A 17,279-nucleotide genomic window follows, 5' to 3' on the forward strand; every position below is an offset into this window, starting at 1 on the left:
TTTCTAAACCCAGATAAAAAAAAAACAATTTTAGCTTTACACATTTTACCGGAACAATTTGAGTTTACCTTACTCAAGAGTACAACAGCAGTACCCAATCTGAGATCTTAATCCAAAACCTTCCAGTTTAGTGCCCTCACCACACCTCCAAAGCGCATCACAAAAACACAACAGAAACCTTCAGCAGCATCATGAGTTAAAGTTAAACACGTTAACACAACTGCAAGAAAACAGCCATGTACGATAAGAATAGAATTGTTACTTTTATATAGTTTAAGACTAGATACTATTAGTGTCAAACAACTGTATACTGTTATCAAATACAAGTATTCATACACTTTAAGGATAGAACAGCTATAATAGTTAATAGAATATTGTAACTACTCTATTTACAATCATTTAAGGATATACCCTATATTTACTGTTCCAACAACATATTTACAGGACTTAGTTATAAGACAAAAACCCAAGATCATGTACAATTATTATAGTGAAAATAAAAAAAACACATTTATATTCATAAGTAGCCTAAAAATTAAGAAATCCTGACATGTTTTGGGGAAAATGGCAATTGTGTCAGTAAAAAAATATTTATGTTTGAAACACTTTTTAAATTAGATAAAGGGTTCCAAGCAACCTCCCAACCACCACAACAAAGAAGAATCACAATGCAGTGAGTCAGGTTTTTCAAGAAGGACACATGCTTGACTTTCACAATGTTGCCTTCAAAAGCATGTGACAAGATCGCAGCTACAATGCATCACAAGATCAAATATGCATGGAAACCAGACAAACATTCCCAAGTTCAATGACAGTAATCCCACTGAGGTGATTGCACATGCTTTGTAAATCTCTTATTTAACTTACAGCATGCAACTAATATGACAACCTTGAACATGCTTTAGAAGGCATAATTCACAGATTCTGCACTTTGTGTTAATTTCTTGCTGCCTATTTCCTAATATAATTGTTTCTGGTTGCTATGCAATAGACATGCCACAGACAGTGACAACTACTGTACCTTTGTATAAAACGCTTGGGACAGGTGTTCTGGGTGGACGCTCAGCTCATGAATAACAATTGCATCAATTGTATAGCAGTAGCACAGAAAGAGAGGAGGTATCCTGCATATGTTTTAAGTTAAAAACAAGAAATGTTTGTCTTTGAATAAAACAGTGGTAATATCATACATTTCTTTTCCAACTGCTTTATCCAATACAGGGTCACGGAGCCACAGTCTATCCAGGCAAGCAACAGGCACAAGGCTGGGAACACCCATGATGGGATGCAAGTCCATCACAGAGCAGACACACAGACATACTTACTCCACGGTCAATTTTCCCAGAAGCAAATTAACCTACCAGTATGCGTCTGGCCCAGGGAAGGAAATGGGAGCACATAGAGGAAACCCATGTGAACAGAGGGAGAACATACAAACTCCATGCAGATAGCACTTCAGTTCAGAATTGAACCCAGGGCCACAGGACTGAGGCAGCAATGCTAACCACTGTGTCAGACAGTGATGCCACATCTATGTCTTGTACCATGTTTAGCTTCAAAAGTAACCAAGTTTATTTTCCAGTGGAGAATAAAACACGAGCTGTTATTTTTTAGTCATGTGTTTATTGAAGTTTATCCAAAATAAAATAAGGAGAGAAGCAGTAGTGCAACATTTTGAAGTCTTCCTATACTGTCACCAAGGGCACAACCTCCTTTACAATTACCTTCTTCATTCGGATTCCATTAACTGCACTCATATGCATATGATGGCAGTGGTACTTTAGATACTGCATAGGCTGCCATGCACAGAGTTTCAGGAAAGAAAGCTGATATGATCATCACATCAGCAGAAGACAGAAAAGGGTGAAAGGTGAAGCCGTTAAAAGCTGGTGCACCAGCAAATGACTTGCTTTGTAACGGCACAAAATGTTAAAGTTATGAAATATCGTTATCCCTCCTATGCAAAGCTAACCTAAGAACAGAAAAAGTAGTGTTACATAAGGATTAGATTTTCCCCAAGGACCTAAAAATGCATAGAGTAGATCCTCATGCTCCCTTCTCAGAAAAGTACATGAACTAAAACAAGCCAGTACCCTGAAGGTTTTTAGTATGACTAAAAACAAACCCCATCTGCTTTGTAGACAATTTCATTTAAGAGCTAAAATAAATCACCTCACTATTGCAATAATTACAAATACAAAAAAAAACATTTTCCAAGTTAAAAGAAATTCTGGCTAGTTTATATAGAAATGGTCATATTTATTAGTTGGTGTTTTTTCTAAATTAAACATAAGCATTACATAGATTTTCCACAATGCTTTCGCATACTATTTATTTCAAATCATAAGAAGCATAATATTAATATTAAATAGAACTATATCAGTATTCGATATATTGCTGAAAATCACTGATATTTATTGACCACAATTTATTGCACTTATATTTACCATTACTATATAAAAAACATATTACAGTTTCATACTGTAACCTAAATATTTGTACATACAAGATATATATATCTAATACTGAATCATGGCTTATAGTCTTCATCTCCGATATGAAAACACAGCACAATAATGTTTATCATTCACAGTAAAGTATGAATTACCAGATAAAACAAGAAATAGGAATTTGTTCATCACCCAACATTCAAGAAAAGGGTTATGCTTTTAAATGACTTTCATAAGACTTTAAGAGGAATGATTCAAAACAAATTCACATGACCAAAGGTGTTGCAAATTTGTGATTAAGCAACTCCCATGTTTTCACCATTGACTCACAGCAAATAAACAGTTATCTTAATGCAATAATGTTTTACACACTGAATGGAAGCTACTTTCAGAGAAACAAGTAAAAAGAAACTAGAAAAACCATTTCAATACACATTTAGTTTAAAAGATCTGTTTTATTTAGAGTCATACGAGGTAGCTTGAAGAAGTTTCACAGACATGCAGTTTGAATGGTTAAGCTTTCGTGTTTGCTGTATTTTCACCTTTCATTCAGCTAATCCATGGCAGCACAGGCTAAAGGCAAGTAAGGTAACTCGGACAGTCATAACATGTATATTCATGTAAGAAACCTCCCATGTAAAAGCAAAGTTATGCCTCAATTAGTGATGCTGTGACATCATCATTTGGTGGCTAATGCAGTACTCTGTTTAAGTTAATGTAAAAATGAATGATATCCAACTATAACATTAAAAATAATATTCATTGACCTTGAAAAGCAGAGTAGTTCAAAGGTAAAGATGCCTTACATTACAGTATTCAGTGAGGTTCCCATTTATAACTCTCAGTTTCGAATTGTGGCGGAATTACAGGAAAACCAAGAATCACAAGGGAGATTTTTAGTCATGGATTCGAAAAATGATTTGAAAACATGGTTCAAATAAGATTTATAGCCGCTTTGGGAAGAAAAAAAAGTGAAGTTTTCATACAAGTGCTAGAGTGCATAAATCTGTATAGTGGGTAGAGTAACTAATGTAAAAAAAACATTTTCTTTATTCTAAAGATATAAAGAAAACAGGATCATAAGAAAATTTAAATGAGAGGAACCACTTCAGATCTTTATTTGATTGCTAGTAGCTAAGCAGTCCAATGATTTTACTTGGCTGCTTCTTGAAAGAAGCCAGGGACTCAAATACAACAACAGGGCAGGGGAGTCTGTTCCAATCTCCTACAGACCTTTGTGTAAAAATGTGTCTTTTGTTCTGTTTTAGTGTCCCATCCTGTTTGTGTTTCACCATCACTAAGGAGGCCAATTATGTGTACTTTGTCCATTTTAGAATTTTGGATACATTAATTCGATCTCCTCAGACATCTCTGTTCTCTAAACTAAAAAGATTCAGTTCTCCAAGTCTGTCATTTTAGGGAATTCCTTTAAGAGCAGGAATGTTTCTGGTTCCTTTTCATTGGACTGATTTCAGAGCAGTAAAATCTTTATTATAACATGGTGACCAAAATTGTACATTTTGTTTCTATTAGTGCATTGTTCATTTTAATAACATCCCTTGATTTTAAATTTGACATGTTTATCTATATAGCCTAATATTCTGCATGTCTTTTTCTTCCCCACCACATTGTCTAGAATAGTGGCACACAACTCCAGGTCTGCATCTGCAGGTTTTTCACCTCTGCTCTTAATGGCCTAAAGGGTTAATGATTAGCTTAATTAGACAAGTTTAACAAACTGGAAAGAGATTTTCAGCTGTTGATTGAAAGAGAGCCTAGAAGTGTCTCTCATATGTTGCTTCTCCAACTTCACAGCCTCCCCCACCATATACGCATAGCTTTGTTTCTTCTGCCTGCACTACCTGCATGTAACACTCCGTACTTGTTTATATTAAATGTCATCTGCCAGGTGGTTGCCAAGTCTTGCATTTTGCAATGTTGAACATCTTTCATAAGTCCTATACTGTTTGCTTATCCTTCTTTTTGGCATCACCTTGCTTGAATTGTTTACCAAAATATAATTCTATCTAGATATCAATGCTGATATCAGTTTAGAAGAGCAGTGGTCCTGCAGTGTCCTACCTATATTTAAATCACAGTGAAAAAAAATTAGTGGAGTATTTACTCTTTTCTGTAGTGTCTTTGATCATCTGTTACAAACTGAAACATGTGACAGTCCAAATGTATCCTTTGTCCATCTATCCATTTTCTAACCACTCCAGCTCCCCTGCAACTGTGAATTGGATGGAGTCTTTCCCAGAAAGCAACAAGCATAAGGTGAGACACACCCTGGATGGGACACCAGTCCATCACAGGGCACATAAAGATGTGCACTTTCACAACAGGACCAGTTACCTAGAACCATCTTAATCCACCTATAAAATTTTAAAATTCTTTAAAAGGTCTTTTAACATTAAAGTTTGTTTCCCAGTGACTGTTCCAATAGCTGGTAGACAATAGACAATCCAATAGCTATAATAATGTATTATTACTACATTACATTATTATAACATAAGCTGGAACATGGGATTTGATCTACACACTTGGCTCCTTCCCAGCAAGAATGGCCAAGAGCAGTATATCGGAGATCCCCATGTCCCACTTGCTCTGTGATTACACTACATATTAACTTAAATAGCTGCATGCTACAACATACATGAATTGTCTACATCACAGGTCCATTGTCAATGTAGTTCTCCATTCCCCCCCCCCCCATGTTTCAGCACTTTCATACAATACATCCTGGGATTGTGTATAAATAGGCCTTTTTAGTACATCCCAATCAGCAGTTACAATTTTAAATCACTTCAGTGGAGATGAAACGTTTCTTTCTGCAAGTCATTAAAAGCTTAGAACATTAATCACTGAGGAAATAATTAGAACATACTATATTGTGCTACTACAGGTTGCATTGTTGGCCAACTAACTCCATGACATTAAACCACAGAATATTTTCAAATGTCCCTTCAACAGTCATCAAACTGATTTTGGGGAAGCTCGTTTTCACCTTATGAAGTAAAACGATCACTCTTTAATTTATGATAATAACAGAATTCAGTCCCCAGAGCGTCTAACTTCCTGCGATTATTTTCTAAGAAAAGTAAAACAAGAAACGCCAGCCGACGCAAAACAATAGTCCAGAGTAACGAAATACATAGGCCCCGAGACACTTCTAGAATGTGGAGTGCCTGCTTAAAATAGATAAATTACAAAAACCCTAATTTAATCATTTCTACTTAAAAACGTCCTGGGTGGAACTTTCACGAAATATTACACCAGTGGTACTACACCACCTAGCTACAGACAACATAATCACAAGCTTGCACTAATCGCCTTTATTGCAAATGTATCTTAGCAATCCATTTCTAGAATATTTTCTAATAACACGCACGTTAAACAACAACCTACATATATGAATTGGCAACAAGTAGTCCTAATCGAAAACAAAATCCCATACAAGCCATTACACATTACGTCAGTTGTAGATAGACTGTGAGCCTTCGCTCACAAGGTTTAAATCAATATACCAAGACAAATTCCCTTTTAAATGCAGAGCGCACAAACTCATCGAAGCCCGCTCCATATCATTTTGCACCACTGCGTGTTTCATTCATTGTTAAGCAATTTGAAGAATATTGTCTACGCACAATCAGTACAACAACATGTATTTTTGGCGTTTTGAAAACAATTGACTTCAAACTCACCAAAGCTCGGGTCCTTTATAACCCTTCGATGAAGAAGCCGCGTTGGCTCTTTTGTTAAAAAGCTTCTGAAGCAGCGTAGGAGCCATGGCATACCGTTTTAAAGGTATCGAGCTCGTCTGCTTTGGTTTTGGTGCGTGGCCATGGTAAAGAGTTGAAATAGAGTAACTCCATGGATCGGTATCGGAGTCATATGACAATGTGAGTGTTCAAAGGCAGGAGTGCAGCCTCAGCCACACACAGGAATTAGGCACAGATCGCTCCCCATTGGCTACAACAAGATCACACACACATACGGCAAACCTGTCAGCCATTGGACCCTTAGTTCAGCAAATGCCGCTGGGATGTGTTAAAGAGGAGCACTCTAAAGCCATTGCAATTAAAATGATCAGACCACGTGTGCTTAATATTGACGAAGTTTATTACTTTTTCCATACTGAGGCCCTTTTGATTTCATATTTATTGAAGTACTTGTTTAATGTCTGTCATTCCTTGAAATCCTACATTGCTCCCTTTTTCCCAGTTTCTCAGTACTGTATATTTGGTCCAAATACGACATGAAATGTAAAATACTTCAGATATCTACTGTATCTACTAAAAAAGTCACGATTTGTCGTAATACAATGACTGTCAAATTCTAAAACAAAAAAGATGTGTATTTTAAAAGAGATCACGGCAGATTTTCACTGTAATCTACTACAGCACGTCTGCTCTTCCCCTCCCGCCCTTCACTCTCGGAATTGTCCAGAGAACATTTCTCGCGGCGTCAAGGCCCCGGATGTCTACAGCTCTGCGGCGGAAGTAGTGTTTCTGGCTGTTGGCAGCACACGACCCGGCTACATAGGATAAGAGAAGGACGGTTCTGAAGAGGTTGCTTTATTATACCATAGGCAAAATGTCAAATCCCACGCTTCAGAGTAAACCTATGAACCCAGATAACCCTCGGGCTTTCTTTGATGTGGATGTAGGAGGAGAGAGAGGTAAGGATTTTTATTGACCAACAGACACTGCATGCCGATCGTCGAGACGCATGTTTCAGATATTCCTGGACATTATTACTATACATATACACGAGCACTTGATTTGTTTAATATTGTTTTATAGCTTTGATCTGTAATTATTTAAACATTTATTCTTCTTTAAAATGTGTGTTTTCGTGTCGCTTTCAAGAGCACTATGCACACTGCTAGCTAAATTTATGTATATATACATCCAGGCGGACAATAAATATAGGGATACCTATAGACATTTAATTGCAAATTAAAAAAAAAGAGTGCACGTACTCTAGGCATTGGACCAGACACGTTTGTTGTACCTGTCTGTTTTGTATTGATTCGATTCATTCATTCTCGCAAAGCTTATTTTACTGGTTGCACCCAAATGTCTGTTGAGACAAGTCCCTGAGACAAGCAATGGCTTCTGGTCTGGTTGTTGAGGTTGTGTTTTTCTCCTCTGAGTCTGTGGATTGGGGAGTCCTCTAGGATGTGCTGCATAGTTTGCTCCATCTCACAGGAACACAGAGGGCTTTGTTCCTGTTCAAGACATGGACCATGACTATTTCTAAAGTGAGAGCTGATCACTTTTTTTCTTGAGAAGTGAAAACCACAGGATTGTTGGGTAGGGCATGTGATGAGGTGCTTGTCTGTTACGCATGGTGATTCCCTTCCTTGATCCCAGCTGGCGTCTGCATTGAAGTCTTGCTACGGAGGGTTTTTCCAGACTGGTTTTCTTGAACGCAGATGTATACTTGGTGGATTAAATATGTCTCCGTGAAGTGGCAGGTGAAGAGCATTTTGGACTTTTTAAAACATTTTGTGGGTTATTATGAGTCATTGGATATGTGGAGGAGTGATGTTCACTAGATCAGGGAGGCAGGAGAGTGGGGTTGAGTATAGGGCTCCAGTGATGATATGCATGGTGGCTGGGTGTCTACTCTGTGAGTATGTGATGATCAGTATTCTGCTGCTGAGAAAGAGTGCAAGAGCTGAGGTCCTGAGGATGGTAGTGGCAGCTCCCAGTGTTGTACCAGCAAGTTTGGAGATCAGATTGTTCCTTGTTTTGATCTTAGCTGCTGTTCTCCTTAAGGGGTCTGGAAGACTCCATGGTATTTTGGACTACGATAATGCTGCATTTTCTGATGGGTCATTTGGTTAAATAGACTCGATACTGTTTTTGAGGGGCTTGGTTTGACTTCATATGTGTTTCAATACTGTTCAAGTTTGAACATGTCCTCATTTAGGACCTGTTCCAGGGTATCGCAAATGGGGTCACCCATTGTTCCAGGATCACTTGGAGCAGACATTTTAAGCCCTCTAGGACAAGAGTTCCCTTAATTTAATACTATTTGCATTTGTGATCAATAACTTATAAGTGGTTACAGTCATTAAAAATTAGCTGGCCTTTACAATGTGGTGCATTAGGGCTCTCCAGGACCAGGTGTACTGACCCTTAATAGATGTACTAAGTACTTAGTAAATGGTTTGTCTCAAATTTAAACTTGAGATGGTCCCTGCATGGTTAAAATGTCTTAACTGATTATACATTACAGGTATTAACTATAATCCTTGGCATTTTAGTTGGGCGCATTGTGATGGAACTGTTTGCTGACGTTGTCCCTAAAACTGCTGAAAATTTCCGAGCCCTGTGCACTGGAGAAAAGGGAATAGGTGCAACGACTGGAAAACCACTCCATTTTAAAGGATGTCCGTTCCACAGGAGTGAGTATTCGTTTAATATTTAAACTTTACAAACCTTACCATCCATTGAAGACATATAGTTGCAGATGGAAGTACTGACATTCTCATTCCTTGACACGGGTATAAAGTGTAAAAATACAGTTTGTTGAACTGTACATTGTTCACAGTTTTAGAAAAGGCAGTTACTTGTTTGCTGTACCCAACTGGTTTGGATTAGCCAGTTTTTACATCTCGGCTCATAGCTATGAACTGTGCACAGAGGAGAATGAGGAAGAGTTGGCAGACTCCCCTTCCCACATAACTTCTCTTTTAACATGTTGCAGACAAAATATCCCTCTTCCACCGGTTAAGTGCTGATAGGAGGAGAGATGCGTCTGCAAGCGCCCAGGAGACGCTAAGGGCTGCTGTGTTGCTGAGAGACAGAGAGTCAGAGCTCTGGCCGACTAATTCCATATTTTCTAATCATAATGTACAAAACTTTCCCAATTGACAAAGGATTACTGAATGTGATTTCTTTAATAATACATTGGTACATTTTTTTTAAGTTATAAAGAAGTTCATGGTCCAAGGTGGAGATTTCTCCAATCAAAATGGTACTGGAGGGGAGAGTATTTACGGAGCAAAGTTTGAAGATGAAAACTTTCACTATAAGGTAAGTCACAATTAAGGTGAAAATTCGTATTCGGTACCTTATGTGGTTACAATGATTTAACTTGTAGATTGTTCTGGGGTGCAGGCCTAGAAATCGGTAAAGCTACTCTGTGACAATGTCCATTGTAAAAAGCGCTATACAAATAAAACTGAATTCAATTGAATTTCATCATAAAGGTCTTTTCTAATTTTTCTGTTACAGCATGACAAAGAAGGATTGCTGAGTATGGCCAATGCTGGCCCAAACACAAATGGCTCTCAGTTCTTCATCACCACAGTACCAACTGAACACCTTGATGGGAAACATGTAGTCTTTGGACAAGTATTGAAAGGCATGGGTGTGGTCAAAATCCTTGAAGCAATGGAGACTAAAGATGATGCACCTGTCAAGGTATGGAAAATGAATTCAATATATTCTATTTTTGAGAACATTAGTTAATTAAACAATTTTTCTTGTTAATTGTGTAGAGGTTTAGCCATTGTGGTTAACTTTGTTGTCACAGCTGAAATTACAACTAGAGTAACAACTTTATTCCTGTTAGCATTTCATTATATGCCTTGTGTCCTTATCTTTGTTGAAAGTTTTCCATGCAAATAAATATTCTGAATTTTATTATGGGATTGTATGCATTAAATGGATCAAATATGTAGAAGCAAATTGCAATTATTTTTTCTGCATCTTCAAAGTAAGCGCTGTCATGTGTATTTGCCACGGCATGCTGGTAGCATTTTTAATGTGTTCTTAAATTTCTTCTATTTATAACTGTCCTAAGTTTTACCTTGACGTATTTGCTTTCACAGTGAGGCATTAATAGCATTTCTAATGATAGCTAATTAGCTCCGGTTTGTATTTGCACTGTATTGCTCATCTGATCTTACCCCATATTTTAAATTATTAATTTAAGTAAATAATTATTTATTTGGGATACAAATCTGTTTGTTTTTTTTTTGTCAGTCAGGTGCCCAAATCTTTTTTGTTTTGTGGGTACCTTATTTGGTAACCTTGATTTAACTTGCAGATTGTGATGAAATTTGAAAGTACAATTTTGACTTCAAATCCCTTTGTTAAGTGAGAGTAAACCATTATACACATCATGCCCTTAATGACTGATCAGTGATTAATTGGGGGGGAGGGTTGCAAGAACCTTATTACTAACCACAGCAAATTATTGCAGTAATTTTTAAACAGGCATTTTGCCATTTGTGCCTGGTCATTTTGTTCTGTTTTGTAAAATTAAGAGCTAAAACATAATGACCCGGGTGCTTGGATCATTGGTTTGACTTTTTTTGATACATTTATTTATCAAAACTGTCACCTTAACTACTTTCCAGGTCAAGAGGGCTTTGTCTGTGTTTGTGTGTTTCAGTTGCTGCAGTACTTTTCCCTGCTGATTGACTTACACAGATGAAAATAAGTATAGTTTGTAGATTTCAGCTGATGAATCCTGCCCAAGAAGGCCTGGGCCTAATCTATTTCTTTGAATCCTTGGAAAGCCTTGTGTTATAGCTGACTGTGGGGAGCTTAAGCAAGGAGATGACTGGGGAATTGCTCCAAATGATGAAGAAGGGGATACCTATCCTGATTTTCCAGAGGACTCAGATATTCATTTCAAAGATGTAAGTACAGTCTGCTGACTTTTACCCTTTACATTTTCATGGTTTTGTATTATGAACATTGAGAAAAAAGCAGCATTACATACTGAGAGTGACAGAGTACGATAAAACTAACTTAAAAATGTCCCAATGTATTATTAAAGAGAGCTGAGCATAAGAACAGTTATAAATGATAGGTCACTTGGCCTACCCAGCCCAATAAATCTTAAGAGTCTCTGGGTGCGCCTGAACCGTCTACTTTTCAGGTAAAAGCCAAATGGACTAACAATTGCATGTAACACAAGCTGCAGCATTGTAACAGTGGTACATTGATGAGGTGGATCCGTTTTACTCATAGGCTGTTTTCAAACGCTCACTTTGTTGTGCATCTCAAATAAGTCTACTGCTTTTGTGTGGGTGGATACCAGTCAGAGGCTTTATGTGGTGCTGTAACTAATTTTAAAGTACATTCTTTTGGAAATTCTGAATGAAAGCCTCTGAAAATAAGTAAAATGACAAGTTTATCTGGTCATTAAAAGAATATACGGACTGGACAAGTATTGTGACCATAGTGAAAGACAAAAAGGAGAAGCGGAGACTGACATATTATAGGTTCAGGAACCACAGCCTGGATATAGAAACTGTGTGACACAGGCAAACTTGGCTAACTAGTTAGACCAGGCTGTGTTCCCACTATCAGTAAAGAGAAACAGACAGAGATGCTCTTTCTGCTACACTGCAAGAAGTTCTCAGAGATTAGACAAAATATTCTTACCTAAAATAAGGAATCTAAACAGAATTACTACACTTGCTAGAATCACAACATCCATCAATCCAACTAGTAGAAGAGCAGGAAACTCTCTGGAATTGGCAGGGTATTAACATATATCCTGTTATAGTCTGTTATAGAGGAACAGAGATTGAGCCTCAGATATACTGATTATTTTAAATGTTTTGATAATTGTTATTCCTATGTCATCACTTTTATTCAGGTTTGAGCATCTGAAGAAGGCTCCACGGCCGAAATGTTGTGTTTGCTTTCTTCTCTTTTCAGCATGGAATAAACCTATTACTTGTTCCGTGGTATTATGATTAGTATTATGAATAAAGTTTATTATTATAGCACCATTAAAGGTGGCTTCTCAAACCACTTTAGTGTTTTAAAATCTTGCTTTACATTTGACTTTAATGTTTGTTTTCTATGGCATCATTTTCTGTGTTTAATTTATATTTATATGTTTTATTTATATAGGTTGACAAAATCCTGTCTGTTGCTGAAGATGTGAAGAATATTGGAAACAATTACTTCAAATCTCAAAACTGGCATATGGCTAATAAGAAATACTCTAAATCACTAAGGTGTGTTAATTATTTCTGATACTTCATTCTTGTTTATGTGTCCTACAGCATTTTAAGATTAAGGTTTACATTATACCTTCTGTTTGATAATAAAAAATAGTTTATTTTTATTATGATCAGGCCTACCGTACATTACAAAAAGAATTGCTTTATTATGGTCAGTAACTGGAAATAATTCGCAAATTGGCATCCGTTTTTCTGTGGTCATTTTCAGGGTTATGATGTTTTTAATTTATGTAATAAACCAAGAGAGAAAATGAAAATATTTTGAACCAGTGGCAGAAAATATCACAGTATATTGAGGATACATACCTTGTTTTTAAGATAATAAGGTTTGTACTAGAATGGGAAAGATTACAAACAAGAGAAGTTCATTCAGCCCATCTCACCCATTTGGTGGTTAATGGCTAATTGGTCTAAGTATCTCATCCAGTGATTTCTTGATAGAAGCTAGGGTATTGGCTTTTAATAAGATTTAATAAGACAGGCATTTCCAGAATATGGAATAATGTACTACTCCTGCCAGTCATGCTGAACTGTGTGTGTTTGTTGAAGGTATCTGGAGGTGTGTGGAGATGTAGTCGATGATGAGAATGAACAGAAGAAGCTTGAGCCTGTAGCCTTGAGCTGCATTCTGAACATCGCTGCCTGTAAGCTTAAGATGCAACTCTGGCAGGAAGCCATCGACAGCTGCACTGAGGTAAATGTCGAAGATGGTGAAATACTAGAACATGAAATGGAGCATCTGCCTTCCATTAAAACAAATCCTTGAAAGTATCTTAATGACGATGCAAAGTTACATGACAGTCTATATGGAAATATCCAAGAGAATAGTCAGTATTTATTTAGAGAAGGTAGGTCTTGCCTTACCAACTAATTATGAGTTATTTAAATGAACAAAAACAGGAATGTATATACTTGGAACATATAATCTGGTGTAGATTTTCAGAAGTCTTTTAAATTATTTGAATGAACAACAACAGGAATGTATATACTTGGAACATATGATCTTAAAAGTCTTTTAAGTTAATTTAAAGTTCCTTATAAAAGATTAATTCTCCAGTTACAGGTGGTAGGCATTCGGGGAGATGTGTGTTGGTATTCAGAATTGGATGATGGAAAACAGAGTACAAATAAAGGTGAATTCTCAAATTAAAAAAATACTGAAACTGCAGAGTAACCGTAACCTAACCATATATGAGTGTATTGATGATGAATGTCCAAAGTGATTGTAGTATGTGCTTAAGAATTTTGGTATTGTTAAGACTTATAATTGACAACAGTTATCAGTATCAAATACAGTCTGATGGCTTTACTTAGATGTAGATAATTCAATTAATTATGTACCCATAACATCACACAATGTATATTGCATTATTAATAAATAATACATTTTAATAAGGGATCAGTTTCATGTTAATCGAAGACAGAAGTATTTAAAGAAAATGTGTGTAACTAAAACAAGGTTTGACATCTATTTGAAAAGCATTTGAATAGATTTATAAAATTACTTTAAATTGCCATCAAGACACCACAGCAAATTGCTTTATTGCATGTTAAGGATTTAAATAAGCTCTTGATTAAACTATAACAACTCAAATAAGCTTCAGTTTCATTAGATCAGTTCTACTAATGAAAGATACTTTCTTTCAGAAATCTTTGTTTTTGAGTGGAATGTTGCTGTCACTGTTGAGCAGCTTTTGCAGGAGACAATTATCTGCAGACTGCTGAATAATAATGAATGTGCTTCAGGGTTGTATCTGCATAATGATTTTTTGTATAATCTCTTGCACTATAGGCACTTGAATTAAACCAGACAAACACTAAAGCACTGTATAGAAGAGCTCAAGCATGGCAAGGATTGAAGGAATATTCTCAAGCACTGGTAAAGTTTTTTTCTATAAAATATAGTTTTTGTTAAATGTATTGTTTCATATGTAGGTTTTTTTCCCCAAAATATAACCTGCTCTTTTGCAATAATTTTAGGCTGATCTTAAAACTGCTCAAGAGATCTCACCAGAAGATAAAGGTGAGTGTAGTCCCATTTTTATTTTTTTAAATGTGAACTGTTAAATTACTCATTATTTTTCTTATCAGGCTTCCATTAACTCAATTCGCTATTGTTTCAAGATCACTTAGTTTGATAAAGACTTGCTCGTTGGAAACCCATAAAAATATAAGACCTTTTCTGGCATCAGGGCAACAGTGGACTGAACTGAGACTGCAAGTAAATGAGTTGTATTCCAATACAAGCAAAACCTTACCTTAGATCTTAAAAAATTTGCATTTCCTCAAATATTTTAATGTTTGCAACTTGCAGTAATACCGCCTATATATACTCAATATGCTTGTGTGTGTGTGTCCTGTGATGGACTGGTGTCCTGTCCAGGGTGTCTGTGTGTGTCCTGAGATGGACTGCTGTCCTGTCCAGGGTGTGTGTGTCTACATGTGTCCTGCGATGAACTTGTGTCCTCTCCAGGGTGTGTGTGTCTTGAGATGGACTGCTGTCCTGTCCAGGGTGTGTCTGTGTGTGTGTGTCTGTGTCTGTGTGTCATGTGATGAACAGCTGTCCTGTCCAGGGTGTGTGTGTCTGTGTGTGTCTTGCAATGGACTGGTGTCCTGTATAGACTGTATCCTGCCCTGTGCTCATTGCTTGCTGGGGGAGGTTCTAACTCCCCTGCAACCCTTATTGGATTGAAAAAAGATGGATGGTTATTTAGTGTATTCAACTTTGCATTTTTACCAAATTGTTGGCCAATTTGTTTTACCAAATTCAATGGCCAACTTAAAAACTGATTCACATTTAATCAGTCAAAGCAGAATCTCAGTGACTACTTAAGATAAAATTTCAGTCAATAAACCCTAAAACTAACCCTTTCTCATATTTCTGTGAATGCTTTAACATTCTGTAGCATCCAATATTGATTCAATATTATTAATATAATTATAATATTAAAGATTTAGGCATACAAGATCACTTTATGTTTTTAAATTATATTATGTATTGATATTCCTATTACATTGTATTAACATCTGGCATACTTTCCAAACTCCTTAACCATTTTTGTTTTTTTTAACAGCTATTGGCAATGAGATGCTAAGAGTGAAACAAAAAGTAAAGGAAGAAAAAGAGAAGGAAAAGAAAGTTTATGCAAAAATGTTTGCTTGAAGACTGTTGAAGATAAGAAGCTGTGTGAAGCTTGTGTCCTCATTTTTCACCAATGTTTGATGTTCACAGTGTTTGAATGGTGCATATCTCATTGATGGAAGAAACAGGCAAAACAGCAAGTTTTGTTTTTCTTTGCAGCGCTAAAAAGAAAAATGTAACTGAACAAGTACAATTATGATAATTGTTCATCTTTAAACTATGTACTCAAAAATCCACATAGATATGATTAAAAATCACTCATAGGAAGGATTTGAAAAAATACCAGTACAAAAAGAAAGTAGTCAAGAATCAAGAGATTTAAGAATACCATTTTGGCTGCCTACTTAAGTCAAAGTAATTTATTTAGGATTTTGGATGTTTAAAAGACAGGAGGACGTTTTTAATTATACAGATTAAGGATGGCATGGCAGTTAGTGCTGCTGCCTCACAGCTTTTGGATGGATTCGATTCCTGCATTCTCCCCATTTTTTCTGGTTACTCTGGTCCTTTTTCCAAAGCCATGCTTGCTAGGTTTATTCATGTCTTTAAATTGTCCCTGTGCTGGAGTGGCAGCAAGGCTCGGGATTGCCACACCTTTACCAGGAATAATAGGTTTATAATGAATTATTTGAATGAATATTCTGTCTTAATTTAGGATTTGTTTTTTGGTGCTTATTTAAAAATGTTTTGGGGGGATTAAAGTCTGATTTTTGCATTTTTTACCTTGCCTTTTTTAGTTTGTGCATCTTTTCTTTTATGAATGATAAAGTGTATAATACTTTTAAACACTGTTTCTGGTTATACCTCTATACTTCTATATATTTTTATACCCATCCTAGATTGGCGATCTATGAATGTGTTGGTGACTGAAAAAGCTGAGATGGGATCCACAGAAAATCAGTGTAAGAGTGGAACAGCAATGAGGGGGAAGGAAAAACATCTTGCTAATATACCCAATGCCCCAAAACTATAATGCCTTTTAAAATTGTGTCCAGTTTTTTGTTGTTTTTTTTAGACTGAAAGTGTTCAGCAGTACTAAAGCATGTTTTTTTTTTTCCATAGTGCATTTTTATAGCAACTGAACTGAATTCTGCACTAAAATTTCCCTTTTCCACAGTGAATTGTGATAGTAGTGCACTGTTCCAGTGGTTCAGTGTAACTAACCAACATTTTCTTCATTATTTTGATAGCTTCAGTGCATGTGCTGGTCCTCAGATCTAAAATGTTTTTTTAAAACACGTAAGCTTGTAAGGAACTGTTAGGGACAGGTGTAAAATACAAGTTGGCAAGAGTTGAACAGCTGCTGTTAAAATTGCACTGGGAAAAAGTTTGTGAAGGCATTTTAAACATAATAATGACTTATGTTGTTAGAGTGTTGGCTGAATAAAAAAACATCTGTTTCACATGAGTGTGATGTTATCAGTGTACTATGAAAATCAGAAACCCAAATTACAAGTATTATTGTATTTTGTTTCACTACTATACAACGGACTTTCACAGGTATGTTTAGTACTGTGTATATACTTGAAACAAAGGAAACTCAAATGCAATGCTCTTTGCAATGATTTCAGTTTCAGATTCAGTTTTGTCTGTGGATTCCACTCTAGCATCAGCTGATTCTTGATATTAAAATAATAACATTTAATACTTGAAATGTAAGTCATCACACTGTAATTAAGCA

At 36.3% G+C, this 17,279-nt stretch overlaps 2 protein-coding genes across 4 annotated transcripts in view; one reads left to right on the forward strand and one right to left on the reverse strand.

The window, feature by feature from the left end:
• fnip2 (folliculin interacting protein 2) overlaps window positions 1-6,397 on the reverse strand; it is a 37,604-nt gene extending 31,207 nt beyond the window's left edge. Inside the window, exon 1 of one of the 3 annotated variants that reach the window (XM_015344579.2) lies at window positions 6,155-6,397. In XM_015344579.2, the coding sequence (XP_015200065.2) occupies window positions 6,155-6,240 (86 nt within the window). In that variant the 5' untranslated portion in view covers window positions 6,241-6,397. The remainder of the gene's footprint in view (window positions 1-6,154) is intronic. The other 2 variants (XM_015344576.2, XM_015344578.2) reach the window with 2 other exon arrangements.
• A 509-nt stretch (window positions 6,398-6,906) lies between these two features.
• Window positions 6,907-17,001, forward strand: ppid (peptidylprolyl isomerase D). Its single transcript, XM_006629472.3, has 10 exons — window positions 6,907-7,131; window positions 8,728-8,868; window positions 9,393-9,499; window positions 9,701-9,889; window positions 10,993-11,115; window positions 12,344-12,450; window positions 13,006-13,150; window positions 14,249-14,335; window positions 14,437-14,479; window positions 15,531-17,001. The coding sequence occupies exons 1-10, from the start codon at window positions 7,047-7,049 to the stop codon at window positions 15,617-15,619; spliced, it is 1,116 nt and encodes a 371-aa protein (XP_006629535.2). The 5' UTR covers window positions 6,907-7,046; the 3' UTR covers window positions 15,620-17,001.
• The last annotated feature ends 278 nt before the right edge of the window (window positions 17,002-17,279 follow it).

Source organism: Lepisosteus oculatus, chromosome 1 (genome assembly GCF_040954835.1).
Source record: "Lepisosteus oculatus isolate fLepOcu1 chromosome 1, fLepOcu1.hap2, whole genome shotgun sequence".
Lineage (NCBI taxonomy): Eukaryota > Metazoa > Chordata > Actinopteri > Semionotiformes > Lepisosteidae > Lepisosteus > Lepisosteus oculatus.

What these genes read in the sequence shown, in the direction of transcription:
- ppid (XM_006629472.3), top strand. Translation starts at nt 7,047, where the DNA reads ATGTCAAATCCCACGCTTCAGAGTAAACCTATGAACCCAGATAACCCT. An exon ending in AAATACTCTAAATCACTAAG is followed by an intron (nt 12,451 to 13,005) that starts GTGTGTTAATTA and finishes TGTTTGTTGAAG; the next exon opens with GTATCTGGAGGTGTGTGGAG. An exon ending in AGGAATATTCTCAAGCACTG is followed by an intron (nt 14,336 to 14,436) that starts GTAAAGTTTTTT and finishes CAATAATTTTAG; the next exon opens with GCTGATCTTAAAACTGCTCA.